This window comes from Sinohyriopsis cumingii, unplaced genomic scaffold (genome assembly GCF_028554795.1).
Source record: "Sinohyriopsis cumingii isolate HCF-2022 unplaced genomic scaffold, ASM2855479v2 utg001149l, whole genome shotgun sequence".
Taxonomy (NCBI): domain Eukaryota; kingdom Metazoa; phylum Mollusca; class Bivalvia; order Unionida; family Unionidae; genus Sinohyriopsis; species Sinohyriopsis cumingii.
The window spans coordinates 334,517-358,860 of NW_028315964.1; the positions used below are offsets into that span (position 1 = coordinate 334,517).

Below are 24,344 nucleotides of genomic sequence, written 5' to 3' on the forward strand. Positions count from 1 at the left end.
TGGTGACTGTTCGAAGACCCTGTCCACTTAATTTTAGTATCCTATCAGATTAACTGTTGCAAGTTCGAGTAAAGGAGAGCAATAAAATATGACGCGTCACTTTCAGTATTTAAAAGTTGCGATTTGATTGGTGAACCACAAGATCAGCAGAACATGCCATGGAACTATTGCCTTCACCTATAATAAAAGTCCCTATCTGAATTAAAGTCAGTCTCGAGACACAGGTTGGTTCTCATATATCTCTAGTAAAACACAGCCTCATGGTCCAATTTCGCCTGCAATATTTCAGGAAATGACAACCTCGCAAATGATAAGAGACACTGTTATGGGTCTCTCTCGTTAAAATATATCCCAGTAAAGGAAGTCTCAAATAACTCAAAAATCATACGAGCTACTAATATGACGCAGTCTTGTTCAAATGTACCATAGTAAAAGATGGTCTCAAGACTGCAAACCAGGAAGTAAGGCAAGTACCCATCAATCTGCATAGAATTGGGACAAAGCACAATCTCGCCCATAAATTTAACTACGCTTTCTCGAACATGGCTACTAACCAGTACCAGGGATAGATATTTGGAATAATTGATGGTTCAAATGATATGGCTCTTTTAATTGAAATGGGGGGGGGGGTGTCTTTTTTGTGGGGGGTGGGGTTGATTGTAACGAACCGAAGTCAGAATTTTGCAGAATCAGAGCATGGTGGCCGGACGTCTTAATAGGAGTTACATAATTTTGGATCTCTAAACTGGCTTCAAAAGTATTTAAACATTGTGCAAGCGGGGCTTCTGCCGAAGGGCATATTCGGACCGGATACCCCGTAGCCCGTCAAGATGGTGTGAATAAACCTAGACCCAGGCGGAAAGAATATCAAACAGTAGGCTTGTCGACTAATTAGGGATGAGAGAAGCCAGATCTTCCGCTGGGAGGGGCTAATACTTTGGGCGGGAAAATGCTTCATTTTTAGTCGTAAACGCCCACAGACCGTCAGTGAGCTGCTAATTCTCGGGGGAAAGAGACGTATTGTCTAGTAAAGCAGGACGCTTATGTTCAGGAGGGAATTTGAGCTAAAAGCCACTCCAAGACTTAACTCGTAAAAAGAAGGAAATTGAACTGGGTAAACAAGCTTCTCAAAGGAAGCTCACAGGGTGCCGTGAGAGTCGGTGCTGAGATATTCCAGGGTGTACGAAATTTCGACACCGAGAGAATAAGAAGGAAGCCGTGAAGACTTCCAGTGTGTACACAAGAGGCACAGTGTATAGAAGGAGGAAGAGGAAGGAAGGAGGAAAGAAGAGAAATTAGATGAGTACTTGGGAAAACTCACTGAACAGAGACTCTCTTACAATAGGACAGTAATTTCTATATGGCGAAGTAAAGAGTAAAGGGCATTTGGTCAACCCGGCCATTATTGTATTATGATATACTGAGCTGAAGATTGTATATCCATGAAATTCTTGCATTCGTATATTTGATAAAATTGTTATTTATTCAACCTTGAGTTGTTATACGCATTTAGAGAGTCGGAACTGATGACTGGGGGCTCCTGAGTCATTAAATTTTAATGCACACCTTCTGCAGTATTATTTATAATACCGTAGTGGATCAGTATTATTTATCATACAGTAGCGGGGTTGTGACAGTGATCTTCTGCATTACTTTTGGGGATTACTGCAAGTTTTGAAATATAATAAGCGTTTCAGTGCAACTTCATAACTGATCATAAAATTACACCTAAAGCACATATTATGAAACTTAATATAAATGTCGGTTAGATAAATCAAATTAATACGCAATCTGTTACATGTATCGTCTATACACCAATAATGAATACACAATCTGTTACATGTATCGTCTATAAACTAATAATGTGAACGAACTATGCCTTTATTTAGTTAGAGCTAATACATTACTGGAATCTCTACTGTGATCTTTGTATGAAACTATATAGTGTTTTACCAAGTTTTAAATGGGGAAATGGACAACCGTAATATAGTAAGGCAATCAGCACAACCGATTGGTTTCCGCGTTTAGGCTAGATTAACCCTGAACTTTACTTTATTCTTGCCAACTGCATCTCCACATTCTCTGATGAAATATTGGTATTAAATACACGAGACAAATCTATCGGTTTCGCAAACGCAGTCAGCACAGGTCCGGACCCGGCAGTAAGTCACATAGAGCATGCAGAAATCAAACCTTTTATCTATTCTTTACACTGTGCATGTCGTTGTATGATAAACCTAGTATTATCATCACAACTGTTTAATGCACGTGAAACCTTTGGTAAATACGTCTGATACCTTTTTATATACGTATGGAAAGTCTGGGTACGCAGGATCAAACTGAATTGAAGGACAAGGCAAAGACAAAACTGCCTTTTTCCATTCTGACATCTACTAATCCGTTAATGTTAGCCAGAATCAAGTATCAGCAGATATATACTTTAGGCCATTTGCCCGTGACTTCAATAATGATAGATTCTTGTTGAATTATGTGTATTTGCCTTTTCTGCTGGAAAGCAAATATCTTTAACTTTCCATTGTACTGTTGTTTAACATGAGAGAAAGAGAGAGAGTGAGAGAGGGAGAGAGAGAGATCCCGAGTAATTCGTTGTTTATTTCTTTTATCTTTCTAAATTTTACAAAATTTCTTGAAATTTCCAGTTGATATTCCCAAACTTTGCTTCTTTGACATTATATTTTTCGTTGTTTGCAGCTTTATTTTATTGTATCACTGAGTAGATGTCAAATATTGATTGTAAATTATTTATGAAGTTCAATTTCAGTTACTACTAAAGGCTAATAAATTTACTGCGAAATAGATATTGGTAACTTTGAGCTTATCTTTATTTTGGTGTTGTCGCATTGCACTATTGAAGTTTATAAAAACGAAACTCCGAACAAATTTTTTGTAGAATTAGCAAGTTAACACCACGTAAAGCGAGAATGGGCAAAAAAGGACACGTAAGTGAAGCAAAACAGAGACATTGTTTCATTGATGGAATTTCAGTCCTATAACAGTCTTGAGTTTGGAACACTCATTGCGTGCGTTGGATGTGGTGCAACATATACAAAGAAAAATACTAAATATACTACTCACAGCCCCGGTATACTTTAGACGAACGTACTGTACGTGTAATAATGTAAATTATCATATTTACTTGAAAGCTGAATTTTATATATATATATATATATATATATATATATAGAGAGAGAGAGAGAGAGAGAGAGAGAGAGAGATCTTCCTATCTAATCTTCATTTTTAAATAAATGTAATTATTTATAAGTGCTTGCTTTTCTCAAAGGATAATGATCAAGGTAACATTTTCTATCTAATAGGTGTCGAGGACATTTCTAAGAAAATGCTGATCATCTTAAACATCATTAGTTAGAAAAGGTTCACATTTTCTGTCATACTGCTCGTTTCCTACATGTTTAGCTCTATCGATACTTAATGGGTATGTTGAAATCTTTATTTACTTAAAGCGTGTATTTGGCTTGAATTAGCAATTATTCTAAGATAAGAGGCGGTTTGTACGATATCTTGAATATCGTAATATGTATACTAGCATGCAGTTATCGAAGTAACGGTAGGACTCCAGTCAGAATTAAAAGTGTTTTTAATTTCCTGTTAAAATTGAATACAATGGAAGTAACGTGGACTGAATTAGGATAGTGCCACATGTCTCCAAATCCAGATATGATCGTTATTATCTATATCAAATTGGGAATCAACGTTATTTTTAATTCATTCAATTGCACTAGGTAACCATTAAAGTTTGTATTTTTCAAGTGATACAATTTTCTGTGTTTAGCAATTTGAACCAGACCGTAATGATGTGCATATATATTATACAAAGTAGATATAACCACAAATCTCCAAATCTAAACATATCGTCTGTAGAACGTTTTACTTACTGTAACCATTTGTAATAGTTTCTTTGTGCAAGTTCTTTAGCTTTCAAACATCTGTGGAAAGACAGTGTTACTTACTGTTTTCGGCTCATAACGTTTGAAAGATACCGGGCATAGTAGTTAACTTTGAACGGAACTCTGATTGAGAACTAGTCTACTGCTGAAAAAAAAAGACAACGTGGTGAGTATGAGTTGTTCAAGTCCTGTCACCAGCTTCTTTGATTTAGCATTCTGTGGTTATTTTGACTGATTACCACATTAATGGCTACAGAGATACATATGATCATTCATGTCTCACAACATGTAAAAATAGAATTAAAAACCCAATTGGAATATGATCTAATTATGTTCAGTAAATAGATCTTTCTCGGACAGGAAAATATCACAATGACAAGTACAAGAAATCAGTACAATCTGAGGAAGTACTTAACATTTTCATAAACACATAGACTGTTAGATTTCTGTTAAAAAATACAGTATACATATTTGGGGTGGGTGTTTGTTTTTTATGTTTGCTTTTTGTTTGTCCTTTTTATATCTTTTTATAACTTATTTTTGTTGTTTCATTTTTCTTACAAACAAAGAAGATTATATATGATAAAAACATCTACAGAAAGGACCAACAAGAACATTAAACGTTATATTATGAAATAATCGGTAAAGTACAGAAACTTTATATGGTACTTGGATTGCATCTCGTTTGATAGCCGACAGATATACAAGCAAACTTGAGTCTTCGAGTTCCTGGATTTCCTGAGATCCAAAGACTTTCCTCTACCAAACTCGAGACAATACCAACCCGCTGATCAAATGACTGTGCCGATAACCTATATTTAGTAAGTAACGGCTGGTGACGATTTATACGATCGTGATGCAGCAATAGTTAGTTTAATTTCGATACTTTAATATTTCTGATATAAACGTTATTTCCGTCGTAGCGATTTTTTTGGTAAAGAATTGCATAGGAACGGATCTGTCGCCTTATATCGTTTTGAACTTTCATCATCGTCGGCGACGTCGGTGCGGCGTTGCGATTATTATTATTATTATTATTATTATTATTATTTATTTTTTTTCAGCCAAGAGTACCGCGAAGCTTTCGCTTGTGCTATAAATGGATTGAAAGTGTGCGCAAAAGATATCAAGTACCCAGAAGAGATTATGTTATTGGTGAGAAACAAGGACGAAACCTTCATAGACGGGCTCTGTAGACGCATGCTAGGTAATTAATACATTATAACCACCTGTCTGTGAATGTCCAAATCTGTATTATTTTCATAATTTTAAATATTAAAAAAATTATAAAGCAGTTTACTGAAGAAATCAAAGTAATATCCGATACAAATAGATAGCTCACTAACAAAGGTCCTACTCTGCCCAACCCCCAACCGCACACATATATCACAGACGCCTCATTAAATTGACTCCACACCTTCTTTCATCAAAAAGATCTCGTGAATTAGATTGTAAAATCTAAATTGAAATGCAATAAGATTGCAAACTTTGATATAAGTAAAAGGTAAAGAACAGTGTCTTGTGATTTGTTTTTAACGGTAAATGAATATCGGATAATGTAGGAATCATATAGACACGTGCACGGGCTATTGTATGACTGGGCAATTGATTTCGCAAGCACTAATTGATATTATGATCAGTTTTTCGGAACTTACCTCATTTTGGTATTATTGCATATGTTCATTTGTATATTGCATTATAAAAGTGTTCAACAGTTGCCTTTGCCATGCTCTAAAATATGAATGGAACAAAATAACTGATTTCGCTTCCTCTTCTGTTACAAAAGAGTGTATTCTCATTATGTGTGCTATACTTTTTCCCTAATTAAAAAAATGTCATTTTAAAATTATGTAAAAAAAAAAGAATTTGAAATAAAAAGAAGTACGAGCTTTAAATACATACGTAATAATCAGTTATATTTAGCGATTTATAAAAGGAAGTCTCCAATCAAAAATCGAAAAAGTGGGACATTTAGTGGTTAGCAGCCTCCACACAGCTGATCTGTCACGAAGAAAGGGATCAATAACAGCATATGTAACGTACTTATTACAAACGATTAGATAAAGTTGCTTCGACAAAGAACCGAACAGCTGGTTTACATGAAGAAATCCAACAGGTAAAATGGTTACTATTATAACTAGAATGAAAAGAAGGAATAAAACATTAACAATTATTGTCTATAGTAGGATAAATTCCTTATGCTATGCATTTGCTTACACGGCAAGTGACGATATATTACAATGTTTTTCAAATTGTACTGTCTTTATGCAAGTCCGTATGTGATCAATGACAAACTACACAATACATAACTTCAGACCTACTGGATATGATCAATGTCAAACTCCACAGTACATAACTTCAGATCTATGAGATATGATCAATGCCAAACTCCACAATACATAACTTCTGACCTATTGGATATGATCAATGCCAAACTCCACAATAGATATCTTCAGACCTATTGGATATGATCAATGCAAAACTACACAATACATAGCTTCAGACCTATTGGATATGATCAATGCCAAACTACACAATACGTAACTTTAGACCTATTGGATATTATCAATGCCAAACTACGCAATATATTACTTCAGACCTATAGGATATGATCAATGCCAAACTACACAATACATGCCTTCAGGCCTGTTGGATAGCATATTTTAAAGCTTGATGTAAAACCCATATTTCGAAAGTAACAAAAATATTAATGGCAAAATCCTCAAATACAAGGTAGATTTTCAATCACACCTAGATTTAACTTTTGATTTTGTTTACCACTTTTAGTCTTGGAGCAAAACCTACCCTGCTTGAATGGTATTCCAAATTCGTCGACATATCAACAATGTAACCGAGCGAGTGCCAGCACCGTGGACCCTTGCAGGTAAGTACTTCGAATGTTAACATATAACGTTAAATAAACCGAATAAAAAAAATAAATAGCTAATACAAAGGACATATGGGTAAATTGTATTCCGGAAAGACAATCGATGTATATAATAGGGTTCAGTTTGTAGAGTTTTAGGTCACTTTTTCAATACACGATAAGTTATTTACTGTAGCCAATAAATTTCGTAGAGGAAGAACACAGAAATCCGGTAAGAAGCAGCCATTCACGGGAAGCTACTGGGAAACAGTTTTCACATAGGTCGAACTTATACTCGAACTCGTGCAGACAAAGGTGAGATGTGTGAGTGATCTGTCCTGGCAGGCAATTTAGACCACTCAGTCACTAGCCGCCCCCCCCCCCCCCGCATCATCCTCGATGCGATAACAAGATAAAATGAACGATTACAATTAGATACATACATCCATGATAACATACATAGAATGACCAATACACACACACGTACTTACGTACATGTAGGTCGATTGAAATAGATCTTCAGTGTGTTTTTTATAAATATTACTGGAAACACAAGACAGCATAAACCAATTTTAGGAAGGTAAGGTTTTATTATTTAAGTACCAAATCACAGAACTGTTTACTATTGATCATTTTAGACTCAAACTGCATCAACTGCGTATAGTTTTAGTAGTAGACTATTGCTTCTGTACTCTCTAGAAGTGATATGTTTCCAATGATCTTTGGTATCTCAGTTGGCAGGGTGTCGGACTCATAATCCGCTTGATTTATACGAATCCAGGCCGGATTATATCGGTTGCCCCGGTTTGCCGTTGGGAATAAATTAACTCCCATTTCCTTGTTCTCATAAAAGACAATAGTGTATGAGAAAATTGTCGTCAAAGCCAGTCAGTTATAACCTAAGATAAATATATCCTTATTAAGAGTTTCACAGTTTGTCGAAATTCCTTCTGGTTTCCCTATTCGGCCTTTCTCTGTCTCTCTCCTACTTGAATATTAATGGCATGTATGCACTGTTAGTTGGATTTTTTTCTCTAGTTTTCCATGGAAATTTTCTACATTTTTTAATCCAATCCATTGCTACAAGGAAGTTCTATGTTATATTGGTACAATATACATACATATATATATATATATATATATATATATATATATATATATATATATATATATATATATGTGTGTGTGTGTGTGTGTGTGTGTGTGTGTTAAAAATAGCATGGCTTTTAAAGTGTTGGTACAAAGCAATTTGATATACCAGTACTATTAATATATCAAATTGTGAGCCACCCATGGCGCAATCATACGCATGTATAAACGTTCTTGCATATGTGTGATGTCAATTCCATTCCTATAAATCAATGATGAATTTGTGGTCATAAATAATTAATAACGTAAAAAAATAAGAATAAAAAGCATTAATAATCCCCGTTTTCTAAATGAATTTAATATGGTACACAAAATTCAGCACAATCCTTTCTGCTTCCGTTCCCCCTCCCCTCCTTGCGTAAGTGACAAAATTTGCAGACATCTGATGTGAGAGAGAAAAAGAGTTTGGGTTGGGTGAAACCCTTGCACAGAACTTACACTAAGGAACCCTACATGAATATCATTCGTCCTAACGGTCTGTGTGCACTTTTCTTAGAATTTATCTACAATATTTATATAATCAATGATACAAAGATGCAATAGCCTGTCGAAAATATACAATAAATTTGTTGCATGCAAGGTTTAGATAATGCAACGTGCAATATATTATCAATAATTAAATATGAAAATGCTCTCTCTCTCTCTCTCTCTCTCTCTCTCTCGTCGTATCAAGATAGGGCGGAAATGCATGAAAAGACGAACAAAGAGAATTTTCGCGTGTGTCATACGACGATGTCTCTGGCCCTGGAATGATGGTAAAATTCAAGTCAAACTAACCAAAACAAGAGACAGACAGACAGACAGTATGTAAAGTCTGTAGTAACGTTAATTAAAGCACAATTATGACTTATATCAACTGTAAAGATATAACAAAAATTAATTACATCTTTTGGTTCATCGTTTCGCTTAGTTACTGTTCCACACTAAATTCTATGAATGGCTAAGGTTTCAGAGTTCAAGAAACCCTGTATTTATTATGTGATTTTCTTTCTTCATTAAAACCATCTGTCATAATAATTAAATATCAAGAAAATAAAACCGCCCACATTGATCGCACGATATAGCAATGGGTAGTGCTACAATCCGTCTCTACCTTAGTAGAAGGGCAAGATAATACTCGTTCTGCGATAACTTCTTTCTCCAGCTCGTAACGAAAAGTTTTTGTTAGCAACGCTATGCAGTCATTTCTTCAGGCTTACATACGTGTGCGTTATATTGATTTAATCAATAGAAATAAAAGAAGAAGCTCAAAAACGAAAACAATCAACTTATCAAAATGCAAAGGTGATTGTTAATAGGCACAAACGGCACAGAACTACATTTTGTAGCGAACGCACACAGCAGGGATGTGTGGAGTTAATTCACTCGGTCAATACACAGTTACTTGTAGTCAGTCCTAACTCCGTTCAAACGGCAAGAAACCGCATCCTGGAGCTATATTATTTAGCAGTTACTTCACTAAAGTTACGTTTAAACGTAGTGGAATTATTCTCTAACAAAGATATCTTTACCCACGGTTTACAACTTGTGAAATATTTATGGACGCTTTACTCAGTAAGTTTGCGCTGATTACTCTTGAAAAGAATCCAGACAGCTGCTCGGTCGACCGAGTTATGCACAACTTCGAGGTCAGCCTAAGCTTTCCATAACCGTTGATTGACTGATCTTCCTGGTGTCAATTCTCTCTGTTCTTCCCTGCATAATTCCAGGAAAGGGTCTTTTACCCTGATTGGGAGGATAGAGGCGAATGTATTTCGCCACATAGATCGCACGATATACCAACGGGTAGTACTACATTCCGTCTCTGCCTTAGTAAAATGGCAAGATAATACTCTTGTCCAAATCGTTCTGCGATAACTTCCTTCTCCAGCTCGTAACGAAAAGTTCTGGTTAGCAACGCTATGCAGTCATTTCTTCAGGTTATCAGCAATTAGCTGTAGCCGGTTGCGTTATCATATTTAAGTATCTTAAGTGCAGTAACCACCTTGAATTCCCTCAATGACACAACAATTTGACTATTATGTTTCGGCTAGATTGGTAGCGTTAGCATGTTCGTGGAATGGGATGGCGGAATGCCTATTTAGCAGCTGGGAGTAGTGTTCTCTCCATCTTCCTATCTTCTTTCTCAGTGTCGTATAAACAAGTGAAAATACTGTACGCTCGTCTTGCCATGTGTTTTCCCAAGAGACGTAGCTATGATATTTTGCGCCCGGGGACGAACTATAAAATTGGCGCCCCAGCCCCCTCCCCGTTTAATCACATTTTTGAATATTACCCTTGTTTACTTATTATAATGTAACATTGTAAGCCTCATTTTGGCGCCCCTGCACCTTGGCGCCCGGGGACATATGTACCCCCCTCCCCACCCCAGCTACGCCTCTGGTTTTCCCCGTATCTTGATATTATTATCCAAAGAGAGAGAGAGAGAGAGAGAGAGAGAGAGAGGGGGGGGGGGCTTTGTATATGTTCATATTTAATTAATAAGAATCGAGTTTAGAACATTATAACAGGTTAAAGAAACAACAACAACGCACTAAATTACAGTATGTGTGGCCTCGTAACCAACAATTTACAGTATAGCGTCGACAGGATATTGAGAATTTGTATCATTGATTAAATAAACATTATAGATAAATCCCAAGGAAAGTGTACACATACCGATACGACGAACAGTATTCTTTAGGTTACTGTCTGTAAGTTTAGTTTCAAGGATTTCATCCAGCCCATATTCTTTTTCTCCAGATTTCTGCGTATTTTGTCCTTTATGCATGAGAGGGGAGAGGGAAACTGAAAGCAGAAATGATTACGATGAACGTTGGTACAATACTAAATTCATTTAGAAAACGGAGATTATTAATACTGTTTATATTTACTTTCATGCGTCACTAATGATTAACGAGTGGACATTTATCATTTCTCTATAGGCCTAGTATCGACAACACTGAGTTGCATGTATGTTTATATGTTCGTATTATTACGCGATAGGCGGATCACAATTTGATATATCAAATTGCTTTATACAAACATATATATATATATATATATATATATATATATATATATATATATATATATATATATATATATATATATATGTGTGTGTGTGTGTGTGTGTGTGTGTGTGTGTGTGTGAGAGAGAGAGAGATAGACCTCACACTAAGTACATAGTGTTTTTAAAAATTTACATTGGAGATATGAGATACTTGTCGCAGAAAGCTAGTGACAATATTTGCAAAATATTGCATAATCATCCATGCCATACATCTATAATAATTGTGTAACATAAATATTGACCCTATTTCTTGATAGATAGATAGATAGATAGATAGATAGATAGATAGATAGATAGATAAAATGATTGTTGGTTGTTTAATTATTTAACTAAATTAAACCTATTACACTGCCACTGTAAATTGCAGATTAACAGTATAAAAAGAAATCATAGGAATGAAAGAATAAACGCAATGCTCATCTCCTTAATGTATTCTCTCTCTCTCTCTCTCTCTCTCTCTCTCTCTCACACACACACACACACACACAAGAAAGTACGGCTTTGATGTGCAATTATCTGCAATTTACTCAAGCCGTATGAGGTATTTACTGCTACAAAATACCGTATTTGCACTGCATTACTATAAAATAATAAACATGCTCAATACTGCCAACATTGTAAATGAGAATATATAAACAAATTAGGATCTTAAACATTCCTTGTTAGCGGCTACCCTATTCTGTCACCGTGACCGCTCCGGTGGCCTAGTGGTAGGGGTCCGCCTCGGATCAGAGAGGTCGTGGGTTAGAATCCCAGCCTAATAATACCAAAGACTTAAAATTAAGAGGATAGTGTTAGGACTGGTCGGCCTGGTTTCAGGATAATGTTACTGGGAGGGACATAATGTCTGCGGCATGATGCCCCAGTGCTAAACATCACTATATACTGTCAAACTGCAGACATTATAGCGATATGACTGAAAAATTGTTAAAGCTACGTTAAAAATCTAAATCACACAAACACAGACACACACACACAGACACACACACATACATTCTGTCACCGTGCGGTAGCGTTAATTTACACCCACAAAATGTCCAAAATAAAAATGGTATGCAAAGGGTCAGCGGAAATATAAAATTATGTATGCATCTAATTGTATACAATTTGATATATTTAATTTATTTTATGCTTCTTGCAGGCCACCTCCCTTCCAGCTATTCACACTCTTGAAAAACAATTCGCTATAATATAATGCAGCAATATAATTCGAATGATATTTAAATAAGACACCCAAACATGCCGCAAAGTGGTATAACCTCTTGCTGCTAGGGTCTGGGGGGTGGGGGGGGGGTGGCGTTGTCGTGTTGTAAGAAATCAAAGTGTCACAGCGCCATCTGTTGTCATAATGAGGCATTATTTTCTGCTATCTTCCTTGATGCTAACTTGCAACGTGCTTGATGCTATGTTTTAATGAAGATTAAGAAGGTGCAATCTGTCATAAAGCATGTACAAGGAGAATATTTCGAAGTTATAGTGTAGCAAGACAAAACGTATGCAGTGCAAAATATAATCAACAGTTGGAAGAATGTAACTTGTGATAAAGCAAGTTTATAAATAGAATATTACAATTTATAATAACTGACATAGCGTTTGTCATCCGACAAACTACAGAATCAGTTCAGTAGTTGGCAAACTGCAAGATACAAAGACGCAGAAAGAAAGTAGATCGAAACACTTGCAAGCAGTCGTTTACAGCATGCAGTAGTGAAGACTATCGAAATTCATGACTAGAATTAGGAACGTAGCACTTGCAAGCAGCCATTTACAATAATGCAGAAGGAAAGTAGCACTTGCAAACTGCCACGTGCAGTATGCATCATTGAAGAATACAACATACATGGATAGAATGATGAAAGTAGCACTTGCAAGCAACCATTTGCAATGATGCATCAATGAAGAATAGAAAATACATGCATATAATTATCGCCATAATCAACCTCCATATTTGTCTGTCTTCGTACTCCTATGTATGCATGTATATATGTATAATAAATAAGCACCTTATTATCTTTTTTTTGTACAGATCTAAAGTGGCTGGTCTAGTGTGTACTTTCAATGAGATACAAACCACGTGCCCTGGTATTATCGAATTGTTTTTTGACGTTATGCTGATAGACTTCGAACCATCTTGCGCGATAGGTACTCAATTTTTTTTGATGTTTTAGACCGAAAGATATATTGTTTGTGCTTCAGTTCTATCCTTCCTTGCGCTTAAGATGAAACAGTAGTGGTAGTAGTAGCAGTTGTGGTTGTGTTGATGTTTGTTGTTGTAGAGCTAGAATTAGTAGTAGCTACTGTGGACACTGTGATGTTAAAAGTACAGATAATACTATTGAAGGAAGATATAAATAGAGATAGCATACATCACTGATACTATTGAAGGAAGATATAAATAGAGCTAGCATACATCACTGATACTATTGAAGGAAGGTATAAATAGAGCTAGCATACATCACTGATACTATTGAAGGAAGGTATAAATAGAGCTAGCATACATCACTGATACTATTGAAGGAAGGTATAAATAGAGCTAGCATACATCACTGATACTATTGAAGAAAGGTATAAATAGAGCTAGCATACATCACTGATACTATTGAAGAAAGATATAAATAGAGCTAGCATACATCACTGATACTATTGAAGGAAGATATAAATAGAGCTAGCATACATCACTGATACTATTGAAGGAAGATATAAATAGAGATAGCATACATCACTAATACTATTGAAGGAAGATATAAATAGAGCTAGCATACATCACTGATACTATTGAAGGAAGGCATAAATAGAGCTAGCATACATCACTGATACTATTGAAGGAAGGCATAAATAGAGATAGCATCCATCACTGACACTATTCAAGGAAGATATAAATAGAGATAGCATCCATCACTGATACTATTCAAGGAAGGCATAAATAGAGATAGCATACATCACTGATACTATTCAAGGAAGGCATAAATAGAGCTAGCATACATCACTGATACTATTGAAGGAAGATATAAATAGAGCTAGCATACATCACTGATACTATTGAAGGAAGATATAAATAGAGATAGCATACATCACTGATACTATCGAAGGAAGGCATAAATAGAGCTAGCATACATCACTGATACTATTGAAGGAAGGCATAAATAGAGCTAGCATACATCACTGATACTATTAAGGAAGGCATAAATAGAGCTAGCATACATCACTGATACTATTGAAGGAAGGCATAAATAGAGCTAGCATACATCACTGATACTATTGAAGGAAGATATAAATAGAGCTAGCATACATCACTGATACTATTGAAGGAAGGCATAAATAGAGCTAGCATACATCACTGATATTATTGAAGGAAGGCATAAATAGAACTAGCATACATCACTGATACTATTGAAGGAAGGCATAACTAGAGCTAGCATACATCACTGATACTATTGAAGGAAGACATAAATAGAGCTAGCATACATCACTGATACTATTGAAGGACGGCATAAATAGAGCTAGCATACATCACTGATACTATTGAAGGAAGATATAAATAGAGATAGCATACATCACTGATACTATTGAAGGAAGATATAAATAGAGCTAGCATACATCACTGATACTATTGAAGGAAGATATAAGATAGCATACATCACTGATACTATTGAAGGAAGGCATAAATAGAGCTAGCATACATCACTGATACTATTGAAGGAAGATATAAATAGAGCTAGCATACTTCACTGATACTATTGAAGGAAGGCATAAATAGAGCTAGCATACATCACTGATACTCTCTCTCTCTTGGCATCCGTCCGTCTACGAGAGACGATAGCATAGCTCCAAAGTACGCTTTTGCTTATCCTTCTTTTTAGCTCTCTTTTCAGCTTGCTTTATTCTTCTCTTTTCCTCTGCGTTTTGAACTCCCTGCCTGACAGCTAGACGCCAGCTGGAACGGTTGTTTGCACAGCTCTCCCAGTCGTTGACATTGATGTTTGCTGTCTTCATATCCTTCTTGCAAACATCTTTGTAGCGCAGATGTGGTCGTCCAGTTGGTCGTGCACCTTCTGCTAACTCCCCATATAACAGGTCCTTGGGAATGCGACCTGGGTCCATTCTCTTGACATGGCCGACCCAGCGAAGGCGCCTCTCGCTGAGTATGGAGAACATGCTGTTCATGTTGGCGCGTTCTAGAACCTCTGTGTTGGGTACTTTGTCCTGCCACTGGATGTGCAGAATGCGCCGCAGACATCTCAGGTGGAAGCTGTTGAGTTTCCTCTCGTGTCTTGCATAGGTGGTCCATGTTTCGCTGCTGTAGAGAAGTGATCTGAGCACGCACGCTTGGTAGACACGCAGTTTGGTCTTTTCTGTGAGGTTGGGGTTGTTCCAGACCCTCTGGTTAAGTCTGGCCATCACTGCTGCTGCCTTGGCAATCCTGCCGCCCACCTCAGAATCAATGGAGAGTGAGCTGGAGATGTTAGACCCGAGGTATGTGAAGTTCTCGACAACTTCCAAATTGTACCCATCGATGGAGACAGAGGGAGGGGAGTCTGTGTCCTGTGCCATGACATTTGTTTTCTTCAAACTGATGGTCAGTCCAAATTCCTTACATGCATGGGAGAGGCAGCATACCAGCTGCTGCAGTCCATCTTCCGTGTGTGATGTCAAGGCTGCATCGTCGGCAAAGAGCAATTCACGGATGAGTACCTCTGTGACTTTAGTCTTAGCACGGAGACGGGCGATGTTGAACAGCTTGCCGTCAGCCCTGGTATGGATGTACACTCCCTCGCTGCAGTCCTTGAATGCGTACTGGAGAAGCATGGAGAAGAAGATGGCAAAGAGCGTCGGTGCAAGGACACAGCCTTGTTTGACTCCGCTAACGACTGGGAATGCTTCAGATGTTGCGCCATTGAAGCACACTGTGCTGTGCATGTTCTCGTGGAACGACATAATGACAGCAAGCAGACGTGGGGGGCAGCCGATCTTCTGCAGGAGTCTGAAGAGTCCACTCCGACTAACCATGTCAAACGCCTTCGTCAGGTCTATGAAGGCAATGTAGAGGGGCATCCGCTGCTCGCGACACTTCTCCTGCAGCTGACGTAGTGAGAAGATCATGTCTACAGTTGACCTGCCGGCTCGAAATCCACACTGGGATTCTGGGTAGACGCGGGAGACTAGGATCTGCAAGCGTGCCAAGGCAACACGGGCGAAGGCCTTTCCGACGATGCTGAGGAGGGAGATGCCCCGATAGTTGTTGCAGTCGCTAAGGTCTCCTTTGTTTTTGTACAAAGTGACGATATTGGCATCACGCATGTCCTGTGGGATGTATCCCTGTTCCCAGCAAAGGCAGAGGAGTGTGTGTAGGGGCTGGAGCAGTGCTGGTTTTCCGCTCTTGAGGACTTCAGGCGGAATGCCGTCGCTTCCAGGAGCCTTCCCACAGGCGAGGCAATCGATGGCTTTTCCGAGCTCTTCCAGGGTGGGCTGTGTGTCTAGCTCCTCCATGACAGGCAGGTCTGGAATGGCGTCCAGGGCAGTTCCAGTGACATTGTTTTGGGTTGCATATAGCTCAAGATAGTGCTCAACCCATCGCTGCAGTTGTTTCCCCTGGTCTGTGATGACTTCGCCCGTCTTGGACTTGAGGGGGGCGGTCTTGTAGCTGGGGGGGCCTGTCGCTTTTTTGATACCCTCATATATTCCTCTTGTATCCCCGGTGTCAGCAGCTGTCTGTATACTGTTGCAAAGGTTCAGCCAGTAGGTGTTGGCACAGCGGCGGGCGGTCTTCTGGGCGTTATTCCTTGCAATCCTGAGGGCTTGTAGTGTTCTGGGGCTAGGTGCAGCCTTGTATGCCAGAAGGGCTTTCCTCTTTGCCTCAGTCACGGGCTCCATCTCCTCCCAGTTTGCCTCATACCAGTCGACATTCTTTCGCTCCCTCTTCCCGTAAGCTGATACTATTGAAGGAAGATATAAATAGAGCTAGCATACATCACTGATACTATTGAAGGAAGGCATAAATAGAGCTAGCATACATCACTGATACTATTGAAGGAAGGCATAAATAGAGCTAGCATACATCACTGATACTATTGAAGGAAGATATAAATAGAGCTAGCATACATCACTGATACTATTGAAGGACGGCATAAATAGAGATAGCATACATCACTGATACTATTGAAGGAAGATATAAATAGAGATAGCATACATCACTGATACTATTGAAGGAAGATATAAGATAGCATACATCACTGATACTATTGAAGGAAGATATAAATAGAGATAGCATACATCACTGATACTATTGAAGGAAGGCATAAATAGAGCTAGCATACATCACTGATTCTATTGAAGGAAGATATAAATAGAGCTAGCATACATCACTGAAGGAAGGCATAAATAGAGCTAGCATACATCACTGATACTATTGAAGGAAGATATAAATAGAGCTAGCATACATCACTGATACTATTGAAGGAAGATATAAATAGAGCTAGCATACATCACTGATACTATTGAAGGAAGATATAAATAGAGCTAGCATACATCACTGATACTATTGAAGGAAGATATAAATAGAGCTAGCATACATCACTGATACTATTGAAGGAAGGCATAAATAGAGCTAGCATACATCACTGATACTATTGAAGGAAGGCATAAATAGAGCTAGCATACATCACTGATACTATTGAAGGAAGATATAAATAGAGCTAGCATACATCACTGATACTATTGATGGACGGCATAAATAGAGATAGCATACATCACTGATACTATTGAAGGAAGATATAAATAGAGATAGCATACATCATTGATACTATTGAAGGAAGATATAAATAGAGCTAGCATACATCACTGATACTATTGAAGGAAGATATAAATAGAGCTAGCATACATCACTGATACTATTGAAGGAAGATATAAGATAGCATACATCACTGATACTATTGAAGGAAGATATAAATAGAGATAGCATACATCACTGATACTATTGAAGGAAGGCATAAATAGAGCTAGCATACATCACTGATACTATTGAAGGAAGATATAAATAGAGATAGCATACATCAATGATATTATTGAAGGAAGATATAAATAGAGATAGCATACATCACTGATACTATTGAGGGAAGATATAAATAGAGCTAGCATACATCACTGATACTATTGAAGGAAGATATAAATAGAGCTAGCATACCTCACTGTCACTCTTGAAGGAAGGCATAAATGGAAGAAGCATACACCACTGATACAATTGAAGGAAGATAGAATTAGAATCAATATACTCCATTTATGCTATTGTAAGAGGATATAAATAGAGTAACATACACCATTGATACTCTTGAGGGAAGGTATAAATGGAAGAAGCATACACCATTGATATTTTTGAAAGAATGTATAAATGGAAGAAGCATACGCCATTGATATTTTTGAAAGAAGATATAAATGGAAGAAGCATACGCCATTGATATTTTTGAAAGAAGATATAAATGGAAGAGAGCATACACGATTTATACTCTTGAAGGAAGGTGTAAATGGAAGAAGCATACACCACTGACATTCGAAGAAGCATATGCCATTAATAATATATGAGAAAGATATTAATGGAAGTGGTATACCCTTTGATACTATTGTTGCTTTTGCCAGTTCTAGGCGCAATTGCTTTGTTATTAGTAGTAGAAATACTTGGTTCTTTAGGTTACTGCAACTTTCTGACCCGTGTCACCTCTGTTCCATTGCGACATATATGCGTTATTATACATCATATATCCTACGATGTTCTTATGATACTATTATGAAAGCTTTCTGAATACTACTTATATACTGACGAAGCATTTTGTATCTTTTCCCGAAGTATCCAACTACAATCATGTGCCTGAGCAAACTAATTATCCGTGTTATAATTGTCCATACAGTTTTGCTTGCAAGTATTTGATATGCTGAAAACAATTATATCAGAAGAACAGCAGCACCAGTAAACAGCAACAATAACAACAACATCCACAAATACAGCAAATAGTACTATTGCTACTACATTTTTCTTAAAATTGGTGGAATTTGTTATAATGAAAAGGCAACTCTTCATCTTAGTTTTACAGACCACGGTACAAATTAGAGCGATTTCCGCTATTAATCGCTGTACTTTAGTTTCTAGAAGGTAGATGAAGAGGATAAAGTAATATTCGAATTAAATTACTTTCTTATTAGTATTGTTGACCGATTACTATCAATAAAATAAAGCCCTTATTATCGGAATTATTATTATTATTATTATTATTATTAATATCATTATTATTATTATTATTATTAGTATTATTATTGCTGTTGTTTTGTGTGTGCTGTTTTCCGTTTTACTGTTGTTATTCATTTTCATTTTGTGCCCCTTTTGGTATTTGTCTTCATTCGGTTACTCTTTCAGGTCCTTATATGTATCTTCTAGAAATTTCTCTTCTGCTGCTGCTGCTGATTATTATTATTATTATTATTATTATTATTATTATTAATAACAGGTAAATGCTTACATGAATTTGGTGCCTGCGGTGAAAACTTTCAGCGTAACATGCCTCAAGAAGCAGTCCAAACTCCAGTGACAGAGTTTTCAGCCTTAGGTCATAGGATCAAGTACATATGTGGGTATGTTGGGCATGAATATTATTTGTCTTTATTTAGTTTAAAGTTCTGCACCTGTCTCTGTTGTTTAATTAAAATAATAGACAGACTGAATATAATATATCTTCTACTGATAAGCAACATCATTGAAGAAAGTTTTGCTTAGTTGCATAGAACAGTTGTACCCAAGGTAAATACCTTTTAAGAAATAGTTCAAGGTTTTAGCTACTCCATACTGTGCGAGTTAGGTTGGTTCAGTCAATTTGCAAAATCAGGTTGATATTTAGATGTTTTATCCCGACTAACAAAGTCGGCTTTTCGTGTGAAAAATTTCATTAAACATGAAAGAGATTCTACTTTTCGTAAAATAAATTACATTTCCCAGAAGAATTAAAAATAGTAAGATCTTAACCAACACTCAACCATTATGCATGATGATTCTCAGTAAGTGCATTCGTGCGTCTTCAGCATTCTCATTTGCAGTCTCAAGCCGACATCTCCATTACAAGCTAATCTTAATCATCCAATTGTTCATTTCCTGACAACATATTTATTGTTGTAAATATTACTCAGTTAGATGCTTTCACCACTTAATCAACCTGCATTTTTCTGACCAGATCCGGCAGGTCCAATGTTGAGTGCTTGATGAAAGACCAATTCTGTGAGCCAATCAAAACTATATTGTCCTATCCCTTAATGTTTGGAATCCATTTAGAGCCTGCCAGCTATCTAGTGAATTATGGATGCAAAGACATAAACGGTACGTCTTCTTGTTTGAATAAATATGTATTATAATGAGACATTACTCGCTATTTTGGTCTCATTTTTCATTTTTAAAAAAAAAAACTTCAAAAGAGGATTATGTAATAATTGGCCGTCTTTAACCATTTTAGTGCTTATTCGTGTCACCGCTTTGTTAGAAAAAGAATTGCATTGAATAATGCAAAGATAACGCCATACACATTCCATTTTAAGAATAAAAAGACAGACTTTCTCTTTATGGTACAAGAAAACGTGGGCTTTTGAATCACACCAGTCATATCAGACACATTCAGTTGTAATTAGCCAAAAGATACATAAAACAAAGCTGAACAAATACACTTAATTATGGTTAAAAGAACTGAACCATGTCGGTTTTTGACTTCTTAATAATGGAACAAATCAGTGTGTGTGTGTGTGTGTGCGTGTGCGTCTGTGTTTCTGTTAAACATCTCGGGCATGCGAATTAAGTTATAGTTACACAACCTTCCTAATATATTTTATCAATAATAGGCGAGCGAAACGAAATTTTCTTGAAAATAAAATACATCTTCTGGTCGAAGTATGTCTATCTATCTATCTATATATATATATATATATATATATATATAGAGAGAGAGAGAGAGAGAGAGAGAGAGAGAGAGAGAGAGAGAGATACATACATTTGGACTATGCGCATTTGGTTATTTCTCCCCGTTTTAAGGAAATCTTAGATTTGTGTGAGTACTTGTCTGATGATTGGAATTCGGTGCAATGGAAATATTCCTTAGCCCGAACAAATTAGCCAATTTCTAGGAGGAAACGTCACGGAGTAAAGCGTTAGTAAGTTTCCTTGACGACTTGGTTCAATAGTAGTGAATTCAGGTCAAAACCATATGAATTACCCTGTCGTACCATAGTCCCTATTGAAATCTAATGGTGTACATTGGAGTTGAGACTGCAGTGGCAGTATTTACGGTAGGACACCGGTAAATTGCACAGTGGAGTCAATAAGAAGGGGCTCGGCAGATACCGTTTATGTCGTTATGGTGGCAGATGTGATGCAGTTGTACTGGCGAAATATTCCTTGAAACCATGAATTGACTGGACTAAGGTGGCTTAGTTAAAATAGTTCCCTGCGTTAGGGGATAGTTGTATAGTTTCTATGTCATGAACTGCTGACGGTACGGAAACATGATGAAGAGAAACCATGGAGAATTGTGGTTGATTTATATTTGGTAAGTTGTGAAATTTCTGGTCTTGCATTGATTAGAGTAAACATTATGTATATAATGGACACGTTGGCTTTCTAATTTACAACTGAAGTTGTATGGAAGTCTTTGGAAATTTGGGGAAAACTTTACTAAATGTTTTCTAGCGGGAATCGCTTCAGGGTTTAACACTGCTCGGTCAAGTAAATATCCCAGGCTTGTAGCAAGAACATTTATGGTGGCAGAGGTGGGATTCCATTCAACGCGTCCGAAGAGACTGGTGCCCCAAACCATACATGTATGTATGTATATGCTTATAGGTTACCCCAACATCTATGAAGTCTTGGTCTGATTGTGACTTTGACTACGGTTATAAAAAAGTCGTTCCTACGAACTAACTGCGTTGTCGATAGTTCCTGAAATGGCATATATCCAACGAGTGATGCAAGAGTGACAAAGGGAGTATCAAAGGTCATAATGCAACACAATGCTCAATCAAAATCAATTATATCTGATATTTTAAATGTCTTGTCTCTGTTACAGCTTTGACGTCGAAGCTTACATGTCTGGATCAACAATTTGGATCACTGGCGTTAGAAAAATGTTTTAGCACGATTTTCAACACGATCAGCCCTGCTCCTTCTATGGAACACGACATCATACCATGCAGGTATGTCTGCATGTCTATTGGTCTCTTTTACCTGTATTTGGATGGGGTATGACATTATGTCTTATACTACTTACTCGTGATATTTTCATAAGATGTTATTTTTATAACATTGCTGCGTATTCAGTCCTATTTATAGTTGAAGGTCATATTCACATTTTATGTATCCTGTCATTTATATTATCTTATTCGGCCTATTTATGCGTTTTCAAATACACGATTCTTTTAATTTCTGAATTAAATCCATTTGCCGATATATTGTACAAACTACAGCTGGTACAATATTATCATTTTTTCTACTTACAGTATATACAATGGAATTTCGAACTGCATGAATAGTAACATCGCAACAAAATGCGGACAGGACGTTGTTGACTACTACATCAAGTGGTCTCCGGCCGTGTTCCATTTGGATGAAGGATGTGGTTCTTGGAAAGTCTCCTCTGCAAGTTCCACGGAAAAGATCACAATGCTGATTTTGATTCAGCTTTCGTTTGTCTTGTTTTTCCTTTTTAAGAACTGAATACCATGCCTGCTGTTCTTCCTTGTTCGCTCGATTGCCCATTGTTTACTTTTTATTTTTTGCTGATTTACTTCCCCTACAACAGCATTTGATGCGCAATTAAAATTTAGTTTCGATTCAAAATCGTTCAAATTTATTTTCCGTTTATTTGTAACAGCAATCTCGGCACTGTACATGAACTGTTCCATTCGCTTATCTTTAAGACCTCACTGTCTGATGGTTTCTTCCTTGCATTGTTTACTCTCTGAATTATATCTATATAGCAACCTGTCACTTAATGTGCCTGAAACTAGGTTCGTATTATCAAATATTGTATATTACAGGGGTAACAAACACGCGACCGTCTAAGCCGTAACCTGTGGCCCGCAAAATGATTGGCGTCACAAAGTGTCATGAGAAATAACAAAGGTAGTGGTGCCCTTGACCATCGAAAATGTCCTCAATGGGCCCTCTGGGTGGTTCGAGTTTTAGACCCCTGGTCTATCACATTAGTCTTGATAAGATATATTAATGCTAGAAAGTAAACTTGTACTTACCCATATGGCTCCTGTAAACTGTCTGTAAAGTCCACACTACCTGACAAGATCACGGAGTCACTGTCTCCGCATGTAGCATATGCGAAACCACAAACTTCCCAGAATTGCCTGCAAATAAGGGTAAACTACCCACGTATATCATGAATTACGAGTATCTTTGTTTTTTGTAATCATCTCATTATATGTTTTTTTTCTCTTATAGGTGTTGTCTAATGTCGCAAAGCGCTTAGAGCTTCTATAGATTAGGCGCTATACAAAGTCCTCATTATTATTATTATTATTATTATTATATCGCTACGATGTCTGCAGCTTGGCAGCGCAAAGTGATCATTAGCACTGGGGTATTATGCCGAAAACGTGTAGTAAGATGTCCCACCCAGACACATTATTCTGACAACCGGCCGATCAGTCCTAACACTAAACTTTCAATGATGAGCGCCTAGCGAGGTAACTGTTAGTACCATTTTTTGAAGTCATTGTGTATGACTTGACTAGGGTTCGAACCTACGACATCCCACATCCTGGGCGGACGCTCCAACGAGTAGGCCACGGAGCGATTGTTTGTAATATGTAGTTAATATTGCAACATACGTAGGATTTTGCAGCCTGTGCTCCCTCCATGATGCTTAGTGGCGTAGAGGCCAGAACTCTCTTTTTTCCACTTTTTTCCCAAAATGTTTTTAGTAATCTATTATTAAGTTTTTCCTATGATAACTCAATGGGCTTTCACATTGTCTCTTATGGCGAGGGAGCACAGGCTGGTTCCCTCTCTAGTTTCTTGTTAATAAAATCTCCGCCTTGTGACGATTAATTCTCGACCCAAATACTTTCCCGAAATTTTCAAATTTCTGTTTTAGGTGATTAAAGGAGCTTGAGTTGGTTATAAAGTTGTTATAATCATCAGCATTTTGCAACATTTTTAATTCATCTTTCCAGTTCGGTATATGTATTATATATATATATATATATATATATATATATATATATATATATATATATATATATATATATATATATATATATATATATCATTTCTGTCTTTTATATTGGAGCATAAGATTTCATTTACTATTACGTAGGCCTA

The 24,344-nt window shown here is 37.0% G+C and overlaps 1 protein-coding gene across 1 annotated transcript in view; it reads left to right on the top strand.

Annotated features, from left to right (window-relative positions):
• Positions 1-22,885, top strand: part of LOC149772827 (uncharacterized) — a 39,122-nt gene extending 16,237 nt beyond the window's left edge. The window contains exons 3-9 of the mRNA XM_089947236.1: positions 4,991-5,133; positions 6,714-6,810; positions 13,020-13,135; positions 19,486-19,609; positions 20,203-20,345; positions 22,078-22,204; positions 22,508-22,885. Of these exons, the coding sequence (XP_089803362.1) occupies positions 4,991-5,133; positions 6,714-6,810; positions 13,020-13,135; positions 19,486-19,609; positions 20,203-20,345; positions 22,078-22,204; positions 22,508-22,724 (967 nt within the window). The 3' untranslated portion in view covers positions 22,725-22,885. The remainder of the gene's footprint in view (positions 1-4,990; positions 5,134-6,713; positions 6,811-13,019; positions 13,136-19,485; positions 19,610-20,202; positions 20,346-22,077; positions 22,205-22,507) is intronic.
• The last annotated feature ends 1,459 nt before the right edge of the window (positions 22,886-24,344 follow it).